A 20,966-nucleotide genomic window follows, 5' to 3' on the forward strand; every position below is an offset into this window, starting at 1 on the left:
ATGATTATAACGGTGATAATGATGATGATGATAGTGATTATGATGATTGTTTCTAATCATGACGCTGATGTCATTTCCCATGACAACTATGATAATTAGAAAAATAAGGTAACTAAATAAGGTTAAAAAAGGTTAAAGGTCTTTCTAGGTTCAGAGAATCAACAACAAACACACGAGCAACGTAAATAAATACATGCTAAACGACGCACCACACACGAGGCATGATGTGATGGGTGGAGATCATTCTGTTATATTAGAATCGAACCCGGTCACTGCGAAACAGCACTATGCGACCCTAACCTTTAGGCCATCACGCACCCATCAAGCATTGATGATGAGAATGATTGTAGTGATCAAAAACAAAAAACAGTAAAAAAACATCCAAAAGTGTAGGAAGCATTATGCGTCGAGCTGTGGTGATGTGGTTCGAACGCGCGTAAATCCCAACCTTATTAACCTCAATGGTGTTGACTATGTAGCCTGGTAATAAAGCTTGTTGTTTGTATCAATAACCAGGGGCGGATTCCTACCAAACCATGGAAGAAGGGAACACTGAACATTCCGTGTAAAATAATTTAGTCTTTTTTTTAAGTCATAACACTTATTATCTCTGCAATTCAACTGGATTAGTAGGAAGAAAATATCACCATCTTTAGAATTTGGAAAATCATCACCCTCCACTGCGAAACACTTGATCCGCTACTATTTCAATTTAGGAACTTTCCACTTGCTAGGGACGATTATGGAACAAAATTTTTTATTCGTTAGGTTCGAATGATACTTTAATGATACAAGATACTTTATTAATGTTCCAATTGTCTTATCACTGAGATGCACTAATTTCAAATTTGTTGCTAATATTTACAAGAATAAAAAAGTAATTATTAAATACTTTTATAATGATTACGATGAATCTATGAGAAATTTTAAATTTATAATTCAGAATAGAATATTTAACATCTATTTTTCGAATTTTAAATCAAAAAACCAATCAATTACAACAATTTCATTGGTTTTTATGAGAAATTTCCAATCTTCGTGCTTAAACGAACTCCATAATTTCTCGATCCGGAATGAGAATTGTAACATTGCCCACCATGGCAAGTCAGGACTTTCCTCTTTGCAACAAAATTTTTATCACTGACAACATCTGATATGACAGTAACAAAACAATTGATCTGAACATTTATAACCGATTATATTTTAAAAACGAACAGCCACCTCTGTGAAATTCTTAACGCCAAATTAATATTATAAACAGGCGACGATACCGTGCTTAATATTTGACACAAATCGTTAGAAAAATCGAAATAGGTTGAATGAATGATTTGTTTAGTGGCATACTGTTAATTCCAGGATTTCGATTGTGTTATTGCAAACCAGAGCTATATCTGGACGGAGAGATTTAAAAAGTACAGACACTGGGCGAAATAATAATAATAAAAGAAACATCCTTTTCTTTACATTTTAAAACATTCATTGTAATTTTAAAATAAAAGTAATAAAACTTATAATGTAAATTATATAGATACTCTACAATGCTCGCCATATATTTTAAATGGGCACAATGCCTGCTAACATAATAATTATAATGAACCAGGAACGACTAATAATAATTATTATAATAATAACATGATTTTAATAATAGAAGTGATAAAGTTTTACAACGCAGTAGTCGTTAAGAAACTAAGCCAAAGTTTTAACACATCGATGGGGGAATCGTAAAATAGCGCAAGGCTGGTTCATTGTTAGAAAGCATACAGGAAACATTAAGTTGAATGGTACTGTATATATATTGGCTCATTGATGCTAGTCAGCATCACAGTTCGATAGTTACATTACTTAGAAATTTTTTTTAATTTCAATCAAATTATTTACAATTTTTAATCAATAGAAAAAAGATATGGACAGAGAAGCAAAAGACTCAAAAAAACCGAAAGGCCAGATGTCGGCTTATGCATTCTTCATGCAAGCCACGAGAGAGGAGCAAAAGAAAAATCATGGTGAGTTCTTGTCCTTTTCGGAACTTTCCATGCAGGCTTTTAAAAAGTGGAAGAATTTATCTGACGAAAACAGAAAAATATATAAAGAAATGGCAAGGAAGGATTCCGTAAGATACAAAAAAGAGATGGCCAACTATGTACCACTATGAGGTGGTAACAAAAGAAAACGAAAAACCAAAGAACTCAACGCACCAAAGAAGGCACTGTCTACATTTTTCAAATGATGAACGCCCAAAAGTGAAGGCAGAGTTTCCAGGTATGCCTTTCGCAGAAATTGCAAAGGAATTAGGCAGAAGATGGTTGGTGTGCGAAAATAAGGAAAAATATCAAAGCATGGCAAATAAGGAAAAAGAAAGATATGAAAGGGAGACAAAAGAGTACAATGATATATCGGCCGCATTAGTCTCGACAGCTGAAGTTGATAAAAGTCCAACAGTTTGTTAAAAAAGCAACAAAAAATAAGGAGAAGCATCAGGCAAAGATGCGAAAAATTGATATCGCAATTGAAAATTATGATAAAACAGATGAGAAGGATGAAGATGATGAGGAGGAAGACACTGATTAATTGCGAGATTTCCTCGAATTAATTTTTAATTCGTTGTTTAGTGTGTTAAACTTTTATTACAGCTTTACATGTATGTAAACATGTATATATGTACAATGCTACATTTATTTCATTACGCAATGACATAATAAATGTGAAATAAAATATATTTATGTCTTTTCATATTCTATTTATTGGCTGGCTTGCAGCAGGTTTTTATTATTTTTTATTTATTTATTTATAGGATATTGATATTTTGGGTTAATGTTTCTAATAATAGAAGTTAGATAAATTAAAAAAACAACCAAATATTAATTTAAAACAAAAAGTAATTTCATCATTTAAGTGGCAAATTAAGTCTTCAAAATTTCAAATATTTGCGCTTCAATTTAACGAGCCCGACAAACGAAACCTGGACTACATCTAATTCACAATCTAACTTCGCAATAGATAGACACATTTTTAAAAAAATTAGTTCAGTTGAGCGATGATGCTAAAAAAGTTTAAACAGGTGTTAAACGAATGAATTTTTTTTTATGTTAACTTATTTCATATAACAAATTACAAAATTTTGCTCTTATTTAACTGAAAATAAAACCATTTTTGTCCTAATTTTGTCCTACAAACTTTTTTTTATATTAAAAAGCGAGTTGTTCAGTTCAAGATGTAGAAAAATAGAAAAACGCGTAGATAGGAACGAACACGATGTTCAAGAAATTTTAAAAGCACTTATAAATTAAAGCGGATTTGTCCCGCGAAAAAAAGATTATTTATGTAGATTTTAAAGATCGTTGCGTCTATCTGGCTTAGAGATCTTATGTGTGTAAATGAGTAATAAGCTGATTCAAACACATTCATGTTATGCCAAAGACGATTTGTCTTCTTGCAGTTATGTTATGTCGGCGTGTTCTCTTTCCTTTACGGTTTTATTGGTGTACCAATGATGTATATCATCATTGTCGTGTCATCCTTGTTAGTGTCAGCTGGTCGGGCAAAAACTTCGCTAGAATGATGCACTTTCGAAGATGGTGAATCTTTTTGTGGCACTGTCGACAATGATGATGATGACGACGACGAATATAATGTTGATGAGCTGGTGGCAGGTTTTCCGTTAAATTTGTCGTCGTGGTCGTATCGAACGATGTAACGTAACGATCGTCATCCTATTGACTACCGCTGTTGCTATTGTTTTCTATTTGCTCGCTACCTCTATTTTTTTGTTTGCAAATTATTTTCATTAAGAAGTTATCGCCAGCGTAGAACTTTTTCTTTTTGTCGCTGGGTTTATTGCTTGGCAAATTGTCCAACTCGTAAGAGCGATTTACGGCGTGACCGTCACCTTCCTTTAATGTGTCGCGATCGCAATCCTAATTATTCGTGCTTTTGTCGTCCGAATTTCATTATTAATAAAAGTTTATTAAATTAATCTCTGAATTTATAAATGTTAAAAATTATTCAGAATTCAAGCTAGTATTGTCCGAATATATGTGTTTATACAGTTGGTGATGTACAAATGTACATTGTGATGCAATATCCACGTCAATCTTCGTTTACAAATTAATATATAAAAACAATAGTATTTATCAAACTTGACATTGCCTAAAACATCTGTGACATTATGTATCCCTCAGTTGCTCACAGTTTTTGTAGGTCACCTACGATTATTACTAGTGATTTTTTATGAAAGTTTCGCAAACGCGTTAAAACTTGTGGCGTTGAAGCATATCTTGTTTGTAGTTGAGTGAAATGTTGTAGCTTGCACAATTGTCAAGTTATCGATATTCCGTAGGTTCGTAATTCTGATAGATAAAGACAACAGCTTCGAAATCAGTTTTGTTTAGACGTTTATCTGAATGCCAACAGTCATAGAAACACAAAATTATTTACTGATCCAAGAAATACTCACAATCGCAAATAATTCACATCGAAAACTCCATAATCCACAACTTAAACCTCGCTACTAACTTCGCTACTTCAACAACACAGACAACACGTGCTCTGCAGTGTTGTAACACGTGCTCTGCAGTGTTGTAAAATTAGATTTTTGCAATCGAAAGATGATAAATATAGCAAAGATAACAAATAATTAAGATAACAATCAAAAATAATTAATTAGCGGATATGACAATACGATAGAAAAATCATGATAGCTTGATAGAAAGAAGGATAGATGGATATTCAGAGAGTTAGTTAGTTAGATAGATAATCAGATAGTTAGATAGATAGAAAGATAGATAGGTAGATAGATAGATAAATAGATAAAATTCTCTATAAATATATAAAATTATATATATAGAGAGAAAAAAATGGAGATAGGAAGGAAATTTACGTACATTATATTTTTTCATAAAAAATATGTGAATCATCATCTACGGTTGTACCATATACTTATTCTTGTACCTTCTACGCATAGTCTAGCATGGTTTTGTTTCTATGGCCGTTTTACAACTTAATTTTAGAATCTTTGCATGTTTGCGGGTGTATATATTTGGCCTGCATCGCCTATTTTAGTCAAGTTGTTTAGTAAATATTTTACTGGCAGCTGTGTCTGAAAATTTTTATACAATTCTTTTAAAAGGTGAGTAAATAAATAAATTTATTCGACAGGATCTCGTGGTTATATCGAAACATAACTAGTCAATTTTGGCAGTAGTTATACTTAGTAGACAAAGATGAGAAACGAAGACGGTTAGTTTTATTTAGCTGTTACTCATATGTAGAATGAAATATAATATTCTATAAATTCTACAGAATGTTTGGCGTTAATATGTTTGTAGTTCGTTTTTTCGATTTTTCTCACTAAAGTTTTTTGGAAAAAGTTTAGTTTATTAAAACTCAAAATAAACTTAATTTTCGAATAAGGTCATATTTTGATTCCGAATGAATCATCGTCAGTGCAAGTTGGTTTATATAGGGAAATATTCACAAATATAAAAATTTTTACAAAGTGAATATTTCCCTATATAAACCAACTTGCACAGACGAAGATTCATTCGGAATCGAAATATGGCCTTATTTGCCGCATGAATTCGGAAAATAAGTTTATTTTTAATTTTAAAAAACTAAACGTTTTCAAAAAAACTTTAGTGAGAAAAATCGAAAAAACAAACTACAAACATATTAACGCAAAACATTCGGTAGAATTTATCGAATATTGTAAAAATTATGGTCTTTTACCAACATTTAACAAAATATAAATATATAATATTGGGTATTAAATTAGAAATTGAAATTCCTATTTCAGACATGTTTGTTATTATATATTAATTAAATAATAACTTATGTACCCAATCAGTTGATATGGATGATGAAAGTGATGACGTTACATCAGAACTCTGGCAGGAAGCTTGTTGGACCGTTATAAGTTCCTATTTTGAAGAAAAGGGTCTGGTTAGGCAGCAGTTGGATTCCTTTGATGAATTCATGCAGACATCTGTCCAGAGAATTGTTGATGACACTCCGCAGATCGACTTGCAGGCCGAAGCACAACATACCAGTGGCCACATTGAGAATCCGGTTTGCATTTTTCTCACCTTTGTCTATCATATGATTTTTAAATTTACTTAAATATTTTGTATTATTCTCCGATTTTATTAACATCAATATATTTTTATTATTACTTTTTAAAATATTGGCAAATTTTTATGACAAAAATTTATTTTAATTAAAAATAACTACTAATTACAGCCACAATATCAATTGAAATTCGAGCAAATCTACTTATCGAAACCAACGCACTGGGAGAAAGATGGCGCTCCTAGTCCGATGATGCCCAACGAAGCTCGTCTTCGTAACCTGACGTACTCGTCCCCCCTTTATGTCGACATCACTAAAAAAGTCATTAGGGATGGGCAAGAACCAGTCGTTACAAATCATCAGAAAACTTTCTTAGGTTAGGAAGAGTTGATATGTTTTCTTCAAAAAAATACAAATTTATAAAATATTTTTTCCATTATAATTGTTAAAAATACTAATGCTAGTATAATATTTTAATGACTTTAAAACATTTTCCAGGTAAAATCCCCATAATGTTGCGATCCACCTACTGTTTACTTAGTGGATTGACAGATCGTGATCTGACAGAATTGAACGAATGTCCACTTGACCCTGGGGGCTATTTCATCATCAATGGTACCGAAAAGGTTATCATCGCCCAGGAGAGGATGGCCAACAACACAGTGTACGTTTTTAGTCAGAAAGATTCTAAATACGCCTACAAAACCGAGTTGAGATCGTGTGTGGAACATTCTTCGAGACCGTCCAGCACCATGTGGGTCAACATGATGGCCAAAGCAGGAAGTGTAAGTCATGATGATGATGCTATGATGATGTTGGCAATTGTTGTCACCTTACGTCACCATATGTCATCTTGTGTTATAACGGCCGTTATAACTTATAACGGCTTATAACTGTATAACCATTTTCATTTTTTAGGGTGCCAAAAACGTGGGTATTGGACAGAAGATCGTGGCTCTTCTTCCATACATCAAACAGGAAATTCCTATCATCATTGTCTTCAGGGCTTTGGGATTTGTATCAGACAGGGATATCCTTGAACATATCATCTACGATTTTGATGATCCTGAGATGATGGAGATGGTGTGTTTCACAATGATTATGATTATAATGTATTATGACAATGATGATAATAAAAATAATGGTGGTATTTCTAATGATCTAATGTTGATAAGATAAGTGAAATAAATTTTATATGCCAAAATAAATTTCATATTTAGGTCAAACCATCGATAGATGAGGCATTCTGTGTCCAGGATCAGCAGGTGGCCTTAAACTTTATTGGAGGGAGGGGGTTGAGAGCTGGGGTGATCAGAGAAAAGAGGGTCAAGTACGCTAAAGAGATTCTCCAGAAAGAGATGTTGCCGCATGTCGGTATCAGTAACTTCTGCGAAACCAGAAAGGCATATTTTCTTGGGTTAGTTGATGATTGGCTGGTTTAATGAAGGAATGAATGAACAAAAGGAGGAAAGAATAAATGTTATTACTTTATAACAGCACTATAAAAAATTGTCAATCTAACATTAAATTACAACTTTAACCAACAGTTACATGGTGCATCGTTTGCTGTTGGCAGCACTAGGCAGAAGAGAAGTTGATGACAGAGATCACTATGGAAACAAGAGATTAGATCTTGCCGGACCCCTTCTTGCTTATCTCTTCAGAGGGTATGCATTTTTTCATTTTCTCTTTATACTCTCTCCTTTTTTTAACCCATCCCTATCTTTGTCTAGAACTTTTGTCACCAAAATATTTCTATCATTGTAACATCAAACAGGCTATTTAGAAATCTCTCTAAAGAAATCAGACTGTATGCCCAGAAGTTTATAGACCGGGGTAGAGACTTCAACCTTGAACTTGCCATAAAAACTCGAACAATCACCGATGGCCTTAGGTATTCGCTGGCAACCGGGAATTGGGGTGATCAGAAAAAGGCCCATCAGGCAAGGGCCGGTGTTTCTCAGGTTTGTATCGTTGTTGTTGCCGTGAGTGTTATTTTTTACGTGTTTTTCTGCGCGCGTGTGTGTTTTAATATTAACGTGATGGTAAAATTGAATTGCTTGCAGGTGCTGAATAGACTAACATACGCATCCACGCTCTCTCATCTAAGAAGGGTGAACTCTCCAATTGGCAGAGACGGAAAGCTGGCGAGGCCTAGACAACTTCACAATACTCAATGGGGTTAGTTTTGCTGCTTTGCTGTTTCATATTTTGTAATATTAGTTGTGGAAAAGTTTTAATTTTAAGCCAAGTTTGATTCGTGATCTATAAAATCTTTTTCATAGACTTTGTTAAATTTAATTTGATTAATTTATTCAAAAATTATCCACGCACTAAACAAACATGTTAATTCTTCACAATCACTGACAACCCACAGGCATGATCTGTCCGGCCGAAACCCCAGAAGGATGTGCAGTCGGCTTGGTAAAGAACCTCGCCCTCATGGCTTACATATCCGTCGGGTCGCAACCATCCCCAATACTCGAGTTTTTAGAGGAGTGGAGCATGGAGAATATGGAAGAGATTTCTTCCTCTGCTATCATGGGTGCTACCAAAATTTTCGTCAATGGATGCTGGGTGGGCATTCACAGGGACCCAGAACAACTGATGAACACCCTGAAGAAACTTCGTCGTCAAATGGATATCATCGTATCCGAGGTAGCCATGATTCGGGATATCAGGGAAAGAGAAATTAGGATATACACTGATGCCGGCAGGATATCCAGGCCTTTGCTAATTGTCGAAAATCAGAAACTTCTACTCAAGAAACGACATATCGATTTGCTAAAGGAGAGAGAGTACAACAATTATGGGTGAGTGTGTATGCTTGTGTGTGTGTGCGTTTATTTGTGTGCATGTGTGTAAAATGATAATAATATTAAAAAATTCATGGATAATCAACAGCTGGCAAGATTTGTTAGTAAATGGAGTAGTAGAGTACATTGATACGATGGAAGAAGAAACAGTAATGGTGGCTATGACTCCTGAAGAACTTGTTGAGAAAGGTTAGTTACTCTAATGAGTGAGACGATTTCATAAGTGAGATGATCAAAATTATGATAATAATTAAAAAATGTCACGATAATTGTGTTCACAATCGAAAAATAAACAACGAAAGGTATTTTGTACTGCACAACGTACACGCACTGCGAAATTCATCCATCGATGATACTTGGAGTTTGCGCCTCCATCATACCATTTCCTGATCACAACCAGGTTACTTGCTACATCTCTCACATAATTCATTTTAATGTTTTACGCCATTGTTATATTCATTATTACGTCACCGTTTTGACGTCATCCTCCATTACAACATCACTAACTAAATTATTATGATTGACAGTCGCCACGTAACACATACCAATCTGCTATGGGCAAGCAAGCCATGGGTGTCTACACTACAAACTACCACGTCAGAATGGATACATTGGCCCACGTTCTCTATTATCCTCAAAAGCCTCTCGTTACTACAAGGTCGGTCGATCGATAAATTGTTTGTTTGTTGGATTGAAATATTGGTTGATTGATTGACTGAATTCAACGCCCCCTATCATCCATCTTTCCACACAGGTCGATGGAGTACTTAAGATTCAGCGAACTACCGGCTGGCATCAACAGCATCACAGCCATTGCATCGTACACTGGATACAATCAAGAAGATTCAATCATCATGAACGAGTCAGCTGTAGATCGCGGGTTTTTCCGATCAGTTTTTTATAGATCGTACAAGGATGCCGAATCAAAGAGGGGGTTCGATCAGGAGGAGGTGTTTGAGAAACCTGATAGATCTTACGTGCAAGGCATGAGGAATGCATCTTACGATAAGTTGGATGATGATGGCATCATATCACCGGGTACCAGAGTATCTGGAGATGACGCTCTCATAGGTAAGACTATCACACTGCCTGAAAATGAAGACGAGGTATGTTTTTGTTGTTGTTGTCATTGTTGTTATGGTGGTGATGATATGCTGTTGTTTCAAATAATTTAAAATAACATATGATGAAACTTTCAGCTTGAGGGCCAAGCGAGGAGGTACACGAAACGAGACAACAGTGTCTTCATGAGAAAAGGTGAAACAGGAGTGGTGGATCAGGTGATGGTGACGATCAACCAGGATGGTCACAAGTTCTGCAAGATCCGTGTCAGGACCATCAAAACGCCGCATATTGGCGACAAGTTCGCCAGTCGACACGGTCAGAAAGGAACTTGTGGCATGAAATACAGACAAGAAGTGAGTATCTATGCATTGTTTGTTTGTTTGATTGGCGGTTTGTTTGATTGGTGGTTAGTTTGATTGGTGGTTTGTTCAATTGGTGGTTTGTTCGATTGGTGGTTGGTTTGATTGGTGGTTGGTTATAAGTAGCCAACTCGGCCGCTGTTTGCTGTATGGCATTCATTTTTTGATTGATACATATTAATACTACTCCACCCCAATTTAGGATATGCCATTTACAGCAGAGGGCATCAGCCCGGACATCATCATCAACCCGCACGCTATTCCTTCTCGTATGACGATTGGTCACTTGATTGAGTGCCTACAGGGTAAGGTGGCGGCTAATAGGGGTGAGATTGCAGACGCTACCCCATTCAATGATACTGTCAATGTCAGAAAAATATCCGATGTTCTCAAGGGGTATGGGTATCATATGCACGGAAATGAGGTCTGTCGTTTGTTTGCTCACTGTTAATTCTCGAATTAAAATTAGCTCTTTGTTACAAAGTTATAGAAAATGCTTTCTGTTAATTTTTGAATTAAAAGTATGTTATAAAAAATTTTCTAATGCACTAATTGCAGGTTGTCTACAACGGTCACACCGGTCGCAAGATAGTTTCTCAGATATTCATCGGACCAACGTACTACCAGAGGTTGAAGCATATGGTGGACGACAAGATACATTCCAGGGCCAGAGGTCCAGTGCAGATTTTAAACAGGCAACCTATGGAGGGTAGATCAAGGTCGGTTGGTATTTTGGTCGATTTGTGATTGGCTGGTTGGTCGATTGTGATCAGCTGGTTTGTTGATTTGAGTTGGATTGGTTGGTTTGTGATTGAGATGGTTGTGTGATTTGTTTGATTGTCTCATATATGTCGTTATAATTCATGTTTAACCAAGCTAATAATATGATTAATTTTACTTCAACAGAGATGGTGGGCTACGTTTCGGCGAGATGGAGCGTGATTGTCAGATTGCACATGGGGCTGCCCAGTTTTTGAAGGAAAGGTTGTTCGGGGTCTTGACCCCATACCTGTGCACGTTCGTAACCCTCTTGGTCTCCATCTGCATTGCCAATCTCAGGAATCAGAATTTTGAGTGCAGAGGATGTAAGAATAAGACGCAGGTTTGTGGCTAATTCTAATTTGTTTCTATTTTACTATCACCTTTGTCATCACGGTCATCCTCATCGCCATCACAGTTTACATCATCATCACCATCACTACAATTTTTATCATTATCATAATCTCCACATCACCACACAAACAGATATCTCAGATCCGGCTGCCCTATGCGTGCAAACTTCTCTTCCAGGAGCTCATGTCAATGAGTATTGCCCCGCGAATGATGGTCACATGAATGATGACGTAATGAAGGTGATGGAGAAAAGGAGGACCGCGATGATGTGGATGAATACGAATGAATTTATTTTTTTGGATGTTAACTTATTTCATATAAAAAATTACAAAATAATTCACTCAGTTTTGCTCTCATTTTTCTTACAAACTTTTTATATTAAAAAGCGAGTTGTTCAGTTCATGATATAGAAAAATAGAAAAACGCATCTGACAGATATGAGCGAACACTACAGTCAAAAAATTTCAAATATAAAAGAGGATTTAGCCCGCAAAATTAGATTATTTATGTAGATTTTAAAGATCTGGCTTATAGATTTTATGCGTGTAGATGGGCAATAAGCTAGTTCAAACACAATCATATTATGCCAATGACGATTTATCTCCATGCAGTTATGTTATGTCGGCATGTTCTCTCTCCTTTACGGTTTCATTGGTGTTGCTCTGATGTATATCATAATTGTTAGTGTCAGCTAGTCGAGCAAAAACTTCGCTAGAATGATGATGCACTTTCATACGATGACGACGATGGTGAATATTCTTGTGGCACTGTAGACAGTGATGATGATGACGACGACGAATATGATGTTGATGAGCTGGTGGCAGGTTTTCCGTCAAATAACGTGTCAAATTGAAAGAAAATTAATAAAGCTATTTTAAAATACGTCATTTGTATATTTAATTATCGTGGACCTGGTAAATTTTTGTAACATGACATTATGTCGACACGCGGATGTGGAGGACGAAGCCTCGTGCTAAAAGAAAAGACAGAAAAAGTTTTTAACAGAAACTTTATTAAATTTAAATAAAAAATTAGGTAAAAAACGAACCTATCTCAGCTGCTAAATTTTTTCTTCTAGGCATTTTCATCGAGATTGAGAAATTAGAACATTCACATCTCAATATTAATTGAATAACAATCATCAAAAGAATCTAACCACACGAAACTTTGAACAAAGAAACGTGCGTCACCGGCCTCGTGTCTATTTAATAATTAAAAGTAAACCTCTTTGATATTTAGGGATGGGCTTGAAAAATACTATGAACTGTTTATAATATATAATAATTTAATATAAGATCTCAATTATACAGTTAAAGAAATAATGTATACTAAAAAGTATAAATAACAAATTACTGTGATATTTTTTGATTCTGAAAGACCACACCAACTTTAAAACAAAAACTCATTGCTATATAAACTCTCTATAGTTGCATATCGTACAAGCCAACACAAAACGAAAAAAAATCAATATAATTCTCTAGGGCATAAAAAACACGGATATCTTGAACAAATGGTTATAATAACAAGACAATCCACTCGAAAAAATTTTTTTTCTATTTAAACATTGCGCCAATTTTGCATATTGACTCCCACTTAATCTTTTTCTACCATCGCTCATTTTAGCTCTTTTTATGAAACTACAAATATGGCCTTAACACGACAAGACAAGATAGCGAATTTAAAAAATGGTCTATCTAATTCAATGATCGAACCACATCCACATAATTAAATTTACATATATTGGAAAAAAAATATTATCGCTCACATATACTACGTACCTTTATTTATAAGTTGTATCTTTATCTTTAGATTAATAACTAACGTTTAGTAATCAAATAAATCATAATACAAGCTCATCAAACTCATTAACAAAAACTTTTGTAAAATAACAGGCAATAGTAAAGTAATTTTTATTTGATCGCTAGAAATTATTTAGTTTTACGCTTTTCATTGTTGCCGTTGCCGTTATGTTTGAGTTTGTTGTGTCATTATTAGCGAACAGTTAACATAATTAACTGCGTTCAAATTTTTGTAGCTATGTACACAATTATTGTGAAAAACGCGACCATGAATAAAAAAACGGTATTCGTACATATTGTTACAATTTAGCGCCACTTGTAGTCATTCGTTAGTCACTAATGAATTATTGTTCCAGTGACAAAAGTACGATTTTTTTGCATGACATTATCGGCTATATGTTCCGATACATGCATTTTAATTAAGTATATGATCGGAACGAACGGCAACTGTTAATCGATTTTTTAAAGTTTTAAATAATATAAACTTGAACACCATAATTTCGAGTAAAGTATCAATTTCAATAATTATTTTTATTCAACTTGAACATTTTTAATTAACTAGTTTTCCAAATTTGCCGCCCCAGGTCGGTGCCTGTTGTGCCTGTGCGTTAATCCGCCACTGAGCACAGTTAATAAAGCAAGGATAATAAATATTACATAGCACTTTAACCTTAACCAATCATGTTAAGGTTTCCATTTTTACTGCTATTCTAGAATTCTATGTTTACTACATTACATATTTTGATGAACAAATTTACGCTACGCATGAAGATACATTTTTGGATACACCAAATTTTTGTTGTTGCAGTTTTAAAAATATCTATTATACACAAACTCACACGCACGCACGCTGTTGCACGCACACATATACACATACTCACACGCACTCACACCCTTATGCACGTACACAAACACATATGTTCAGTACACTGCGAAAACAAAATTTTTAAAATCAAGACAAAATTTAGATAACTTGAATGGGAATAAACCGCGCGATTGAATGCAGTAAATTAATTAATTAGCAAAATCATGAAAATTACAAAAATGCATGAATTCACACAGACAGGCACGCAAGCACACACACGCGCAAATTAACACACTCGTACACACTCACACGCACATATATTCGGTACAATTTTGATGTTTAAAACTAATAAAAATATTTAGGTAGATATTTTGAAATGAATGGAAATTAACTGAGTTTAATTTATCGTCGAATATGCCAGGAACAATAGCGAAGAAATTCGCTTATTTTAAAAACCGCGCGATTGAATGCAGTAAATTAATTAATTAGCAAAACCATGAAAATTACAAAAATGCATGAATTCACACAGACAGGCACGCAAGCACACACACGCGCAAATTAACACACTCGTACACACTCACACGCACATATATTTGGTACAATTTTGATGTTTAAAACTAATAAAAATATTTAGGTAGATGTTTTGAAATGAATGGAAATTAACTGAGTTTAATTTATCGTCGAATATGCCAGGAACAATAACGAAGAAATTCGCTTATTTTAAAAATCAACAATAGCAATAATAATGATACTAACAACAACAACAACAACATTAATAACAATAATAATTCAATAAGTGTACAATCAGTGGCGTAGGTAGACTGTGAGGGGCTCAGCTCCAAAAAATTAGATTTGGACCCCGAAGTACATTTTGAAAAAAAATATAGCAGGTACATATTGCATATATGTATAAGAATATGTATATGTATATATATTATATATATATATGTGTGTGTGTGTGTGTGTGTATGTGTGTGTTTGTGTATGCGTGTTACTTGAAACATTTAAATTGTAAACAGAACTCAACGAACCTGCTGAACTTTTACGTATTGTAAACCTATACGAATTGTATTCTCTACGCCGCGGTGTATATTAAAAATAGAAAACGTCGTTCTTTTGAAAATTCACGGCCGAAAAAATTTTTGTTCATGATAAAGTTGCGTGTGAAAAAATTTATTTGCCAAAAAATATTTTGTTCCTCGGACGTGTTTAAACATGAATGAAGGCACGATGTCTGTAATGTTTGCTTTAAAATTTGTTCTCGAATAAAATTGAGATTTGATGTTTTAATGAGCCCTACCTAAGAATCAAAATGAATTTACTTAATTCTATCCTAAATTTTAAAACGCTTTTATATTATACATTTTTGATAACATTATCTGTAGCTTTAACCTTGTCACATGGTAAATTATACAGCAAACTGATATGGAAACCATCTCCACTCTGCTCTGATTCGGTGAAAAAATCTCTGGCTTTCAACAAAACTGGGGATAATAATTTCTTTGCTAATCCGAAAAAATATATTTTGGAATGTGGTGTCAGGTGCCAGCTGTCGAATGGGTCATGTTCAGCCTTCCAAGTGAACGTGGGGAGTTCTGCAAGTGTTGTTGGGAAATATGATGTGTCTTGCTCTCATTTCATGGGACTTCCCGATGGTTTGAGCAAGAGTCTTCAGAATAACTGTTTCCTCTTGTCGGCAGTTGAAAGTGTGTAGTTCGTTATTTTTAATCTTTAAATAAAAAAGTTATTCACAAACAAATTTATAAACAATCGCCAGATCAAGCCATTTACATGAACATAGCCTCGTGGGGAGGTAATGACATATCCCCATATTCAATAGAGGCGAATGAATTGAACACAGTGAACATGGAACATGCATGTCAGTTGGGTATCAACAGAGGTGCCAACTTCTACAGGCTAGATATGCAGAAGATGATGTTGTACGATTTTTGTAACTTTGATCTCTATGGAAATCTGACTCATGTTACGATGATGACAAATTATTTAAAGGTTTGGAATAAAAAATTTGTAACTCTTTTCATTCCCTCGTCAAAAAAAGGCATTTCAAGGTCCCCGTGATTATAAAATCGTTTCTTTTTCTTAAAAACCGTCAAATTCAATTTTTTTGCGTATGATTACATCATTTGTAATCAAAAAGATTATTTAACATCTCGTCCTTTCAACCGATCAAAACCAGAACACACCACTGGGCACAGTAGTTGTCGGGCAAACGTGCGACGAACCCCATAACTTAATTTCCTATGCTGTTCCATACTTGAAAAGCGTCAACCTGGATGTCAGCAGCATGCTGTGGAGAGGGAAGTGGTTGTTCGTCTGGCAGCAGGGCGCCTACCAAAAAGCCATCTCGTTTGTCGACAATTCCAACTTGCCTTTATCCAAACAGTTTGTCATTTATAATTCAGGTACTTTTGTGCGTGTTTGTGTGTATTGTATTGTAGACTTTTGTCGAGAGCCTCTAGTGAGCTATCTTCAGACATGCAATGTGTATAAATGTTTGTATTTATTGTATATGTATTTTTTTGGTAAGTACGTAGAAAATTTATATACCTGTGTATATGTGTGCATGCGTTTGTTTGTTGGTTGAAAAATCATTGCAATTAGGATAAATGTTTTTAGTTTAAAAATAAAAAAATTGAATAAAACTTTATTTGAAAAGATTCATATGAAACAATCAAAAATTATTGAATTTACTCGAGTAATTATTTACCTGTTAATAATAAAACAAATGTTTCCACAAAAATAAACATTGCTGATCTTTACAGCCAGCAACCAGTTTGATTGGACAGGTGTCAAGATGCAGGCCTTAAACTAAAAGGGGTCATAATAATAATAATAAATTTTATTTTTTTTTTTTTTTTTTTTTTTTTTTTTTTTTTTATTTATTTTATTTTCAATAAGGGAACCAAATAAGTTTAAATGAAAAAACTTGTGGAGAGGCCACCCTAAGTACTTTACTTGAGATATATATGCAATTTAAAACAGAACAGAAAATATACAAATTAAATTTCAATGCATGCAAAAATCGATAAATATAATCAGTAGGATTAACACTCGAAAAACAAAGTTAATATCTGAACATATAAGTATATACAGATATTACTAATGAATCTACAATCAAAAACAGAAAGTAGATTGGCAATGTGAGATAATTTATAGTATTTGATACAATAATTAAAAGTATGGATTGATTGAAGAGATGAATAAACGAGTCTAAGTGGACAGAAACATATGCTGAATTTAAAATAATTATTAGCGATGAAATGAGCCATATATAGTGTAATATATAAAAGGTTAAGATTTAGATGGTGGTGTCGGGATCAAGCAAATTTAACCGCGATCTCAGTTTAATTTTAAAATGGTACAATTCAGTGATAACCCTAATATCTGGGGGTACAAATAATTGCCAGATCTTAGGGCCCAAAAATAATAATGATAATAATAATAATTACAATACATATGACAATGGTGAAATGCTTCTACATAAATTGAATGTTTAAAACACAAAGTTCTTATTTGTGTTAAAAGTAATTTATCATTGTATCAACCTGAACCTAACATCAACTAAGTATAATAAATATTAGTATTTTAGTAAAATATATGATAATATTATTTTATATTATTATAATATTTAATATGTTAGTATACTGTAACATATTTTAGTTTAATAATACAAGTGTTTTGTGTCTAGGAGAAGACATGCAATGTTGTTATGTCGTTTGTTGAAAATGATTTTTTCGAACGCTACATGCATGATGGATTGGTATAAAATCAATGAACGATCTATTCACTGATTAGGAATTGTTTTCTTGCCCGAAATAATCCTTTAAATCAGAAAAATAAGAGAGGGGTGGCAAACTACAAAGAAGCCACAAATCTTAAAAAAAAATTTTTTTCGGGTCGAACAAATTTGCTAATTAAGTACATATGGGCCCTTCAAAGGTAAAATAGTTCTCAATGCGGGCCTCGCAGAAAAAAGTGCCCAACCCTGCTCTAAATATTGCACGCATACATATTTTTTTTATACTAGTGTATGATACATTTCATTATATGATATTTAAAAACTGATACGAACATTAGATCTACATTAAAAACGTGTCGTGACTTCATACCACCACCAATGTTCCTATTATCAGATGTGTGTTTACGTGAACAATCATCAAACATTCATTTGATTTGATGAGTTTTGGTTCAATATTACTTTTTTGTAAATAAGAATTAAATGCATTGCATTTGGGAAAAGTTTTCAGCGTGACGAATAAAAACTGTACAATAATGGACGTTAGATTACCAGATAAAATTGCTTAATGAATTTTAAGTATAACAAACTGCTACTGCGCATGGAACTACGAAGCCAACCTCGGATCTAATAGAACCATTGATGTGCAGATCCAGATGTCCACCGTGCCATTAACTGGAAGGGGAGTTATTTATTTATTTATTTTATTTATTTATTTGAACAAAGCACGGTATGTTTTTCAAATTTATTTGAAAAACATACCAACTCATATACCCACCTACTCATAAATCCATGTTTTAAACAGCTTACCATACATAATATCCATTAACACCTTCAAAAAAACATTATCACTATACAATCATTAATTATTATATCAGATAATTATATTAGAACCTAGAAATTTCATTAACTATTTACCAGTCAATAAAAAAAAAACCAAACAATCATATGAAAAACAATAATAATAATAAGAAAGTTATGAAGTCAATATAAAATATAATTAACCAAAAAATTTATAAATGAAATACGCACATGCATTCAACCATAAAATGGGTAATGAAATAATCAATCCAAATCAATCATACATATTCCCAGTCATTACTGATAAAAAATAAGACAAATACATATTTTTACCTATATTTATGCTCATATTTTTACCATATGATAATTATTACATTAACCTCATAACAATGAGTATTATAAATGTTGCATAAGTAATTCTCTCATTAATCCACTCCCATCCATCCATGAAAAATTCTTATTCAATCATACTAATAGATTAAAAACATCAAACCATTCCTACTTATCAACACACACATCCAATTGAACCGTCAGTTTAAAGTATCACCTATATTGAAATTTAGCATCACCCCAAAACAAATCCAAACGAGATTTAAAAACCCTTGTATTTGGAGAGTCAACAACAGATTGCGGAACTCTGTTACAAAAAAAATATTTTCTAACATCCTTGTGAGATAAACCTGTTGACAACTTTATATGATGCCCTCTAGTTCTCCCATCATTATTATTGAGCAACATGAACGAATGATCAGTATCTGGATTGGCCACCAACATTTTATATAAAAAAATCAGGTCCGCTCTACTTCTTCGATATTTCAAAGAATGCAAGTTCAATTTTTTTTAATCTATCAATATACTCTAAACCATAACAAGAACGGATAGATCTAGTAGCTCTTCTTTGAACTTTTAGCCTATTTCGCACATTGATCACATTTAGTTGCATGGACTTCAAGTCATCTGGACTTTTGATAATTTTAGACATCTTTGCATCATCCGCAAAAAGATATATATTCTCACATGCTGAAGGGAGATCATTAATATAAATTGTAAACAGTAGAGGTCCCAGGATACTACCTTGGGGAACTCCACTAGTAGCATCAAACTTTGAAGACAATGCATCACCCACTCGCACCCTGAAGTTTCTCTTCTTAAGATATTCACTTATCCAAACAAGAATTTTGTTATCGAATCCATATTTCTTTAGTTTCAGTAACAAACAATTGTGGGATATCCTATCAAAAGCCTTCTCGAGATCAGTATATATGACGTGTACCTCCTCATCATTGTAACTTTATCCAAAAATGTCAGCAACTGAAGAGTCGTCGATCGTCCGGGCAAAAACCCATATTGATTTCGGTGAAATAAATTATTCGTCATGTGGATGAAAAATGCCGATGTTCTGATTAAGTCGCTTCTATAAGAATACATTTTAGGTTTTTTAAGTGTTAATTTTAGATGTTTTGGTAAACAATTAGTTTTTTATCAAATTCTTTATGTAATTATCAGACAAATTTTGCTGTCATTATCGTGTTTGTATTTCACCGTGTTTCTTTTCATTTACGTTCGTTTTGCGTGTACGTATTATTTAGATTCTTAATACCAGGGTGCATTATGATTTACTTGGTTTATTTGAATGGTTGACAGTTTTCTGTGTATTCAAAGTTTAATAATTTATTTTCATTAACGTACAACTGTAAGTCACTCGAATGTGTTTATTAATTTTGCTTATTTAAACATTTCAATAATTACTCGCATTGGATTGTGACTGAGTTATTAACTTGAAATGTACTGAATGTATTCATTGCTTACTTGCTAAATGTTAATCAATGGGTCATTTTATGTTAATTAATAAGTGTATTCGATTTCATTAGCGAATGTCTTATATACAACAGTTGTATATGACCACCCGTGCACAACATCGATTGGACGCAAGTGGCATAGCCGTAACTTCGTTGTTTGTACAAATGTACTTCCACCCTACATTGTTGCGTATACCGTGTGGGTTAGAAAATCTTTTGGGGTTTGAAGAAAATAATTTACGATTTTTATTCAATAATCAAACGATATGGGTAGAGTTGGGAAAGATTTAAAAAAACCGAAAGGCAAGACGTCGGCTTATGCATTCTTTATGCAGGCAACAAGAGACGAGCAGAAGAAAAATTCCGGTAAGCCTCTGTCCTTTTTGAAATTTTCCAAAAAAGCTTCTGAAAAGTGGAAAAATTTGTTTGACGAAGACAGGAAAACATATAAGAAAATGGCAGCCAATGATTCAGTTAGATACAAATAAGAAATGGCCAACTACGTATCACTGATGGTGACAACAAAAGAAAACGAAAAACCAAAGCTCCCGACGCGCCAAAGAAGGCACTGTCTGCATTTTCCTGTTTT

At 33.7% G+C, this 20,966-nt stretch overlaps 4 protein-coding genes across 4 annotated transcripts; all 4 read left to right on the forward strand.

The window, feature by feature from the left end:
• Window positions 1-1,903: 1,903 nt before the first annotated feature.
• HELRODRAFT_167607 (hypothetical protein) lies at window positions 1,904-2,568 on the forward strand (the record flags this gene model as incomplete). Its single annotated transcript, XM_009013096.1, has 2 exons — window positions 1,904-2,110; window positions 2,467-2,568. The coding sequence occupies 2 exons, from the start codon at window positions 1,904-1,906 to the stop codon at window positions 2,566-2,568; spliced, it is 309 nt and encodes a 102-aa protein (XP_009011344.1).
• A 3,279-nt stretch (window positions 2,569-5,847) lies between these two features.
• Window positions 5,848-11,638, forward strand: HELRODRAFT_72376 (hypothetical protein; the record flags this gene model as incomplete). Its single annotated transcript, XM_009013097.1, has 18 exons — window positions 5,848-6,063; window positions 6,235-6,439; window positions 6,562-6,848; window positions 6,982-7,146; window positions 7,284-7,480; window positions 7,611-7,730; window positions 7,841-8,027; window positions 8,130-8,244; window positions 8,441-8,876; window positions 8,968-9,068; window positions 9,182-9,279; window positions 9,407-9,537; window positions 9,634-9,985; window positions 10,079-10,297; window positions 10,506-10,727; window positions 10,862-11,022; window positions 11,210-11,405; window positions 11,549-11,638. 18 exons carry the CDS (start codon window positions 5,848-5,850, stop codon window positions 11,636-11,638), a joined length of 3,498 nt encoding a protein of 1,165 aa, XP_009011345.1.
• Window positions 11,639-15,332: 3,694 nt separating this feature from the next.
• Window positions 15,333-16,853, forward strand: HELRODRAFT_167609 (hypothetical protein; the record flags this gene model as incomplete). The annotated part of the gene is made up of 4 exons (XM_009013098.1): window positions 15,333-15,726; window positions 15,798-16,030; window positions 16,218-16,443; window positions 16,804-16,853. The coding sequence occupies 4 exons, from the start codon at window positions 15,333-15,335 to the stop codon at window positions 16,851-16,853; spliced, it is 903 nt and encodes a 300-aa protein (XP_009011346.1).
• A 3,790-nt stretch (window positions 16,854-20,643) lies between these two features.
• HELRODRAFT_72245 (hypothetical protein) lies at window positions 20,644-20,865 on the forward strand (the record flags this gene model as incomplete). The annotated part of the gene is made up of 1 exon (XM_009013099.1): window positions 20,644-20,865. The coding sequence occupies one exon, from the start codon at window positions 20,644-20,646 to the stop codon at window positions 20,863-20,865; it is 222 nt and encodes a 73-aa protein (XP_009011347.1).
• Between the last annotated feature and the right edge of the window lie 101 nt (window positions 20,866-20,966).

The sequence above is a fragment of the Helobdella robusta genome (assembly GCF_000326865.2).
Source record: "Helobdella robusta unplaced genomic scaffold HELROscaffold_11, whole genome shotgun sequence".
NCBI classification, from domain to species: domain Eukaryota; kingdom Metazoa; phylum Annelida; class Clitellata; order Rhynchobdellida; family Glossiphoniidae; genus Helobdella; species Helobdella robusta.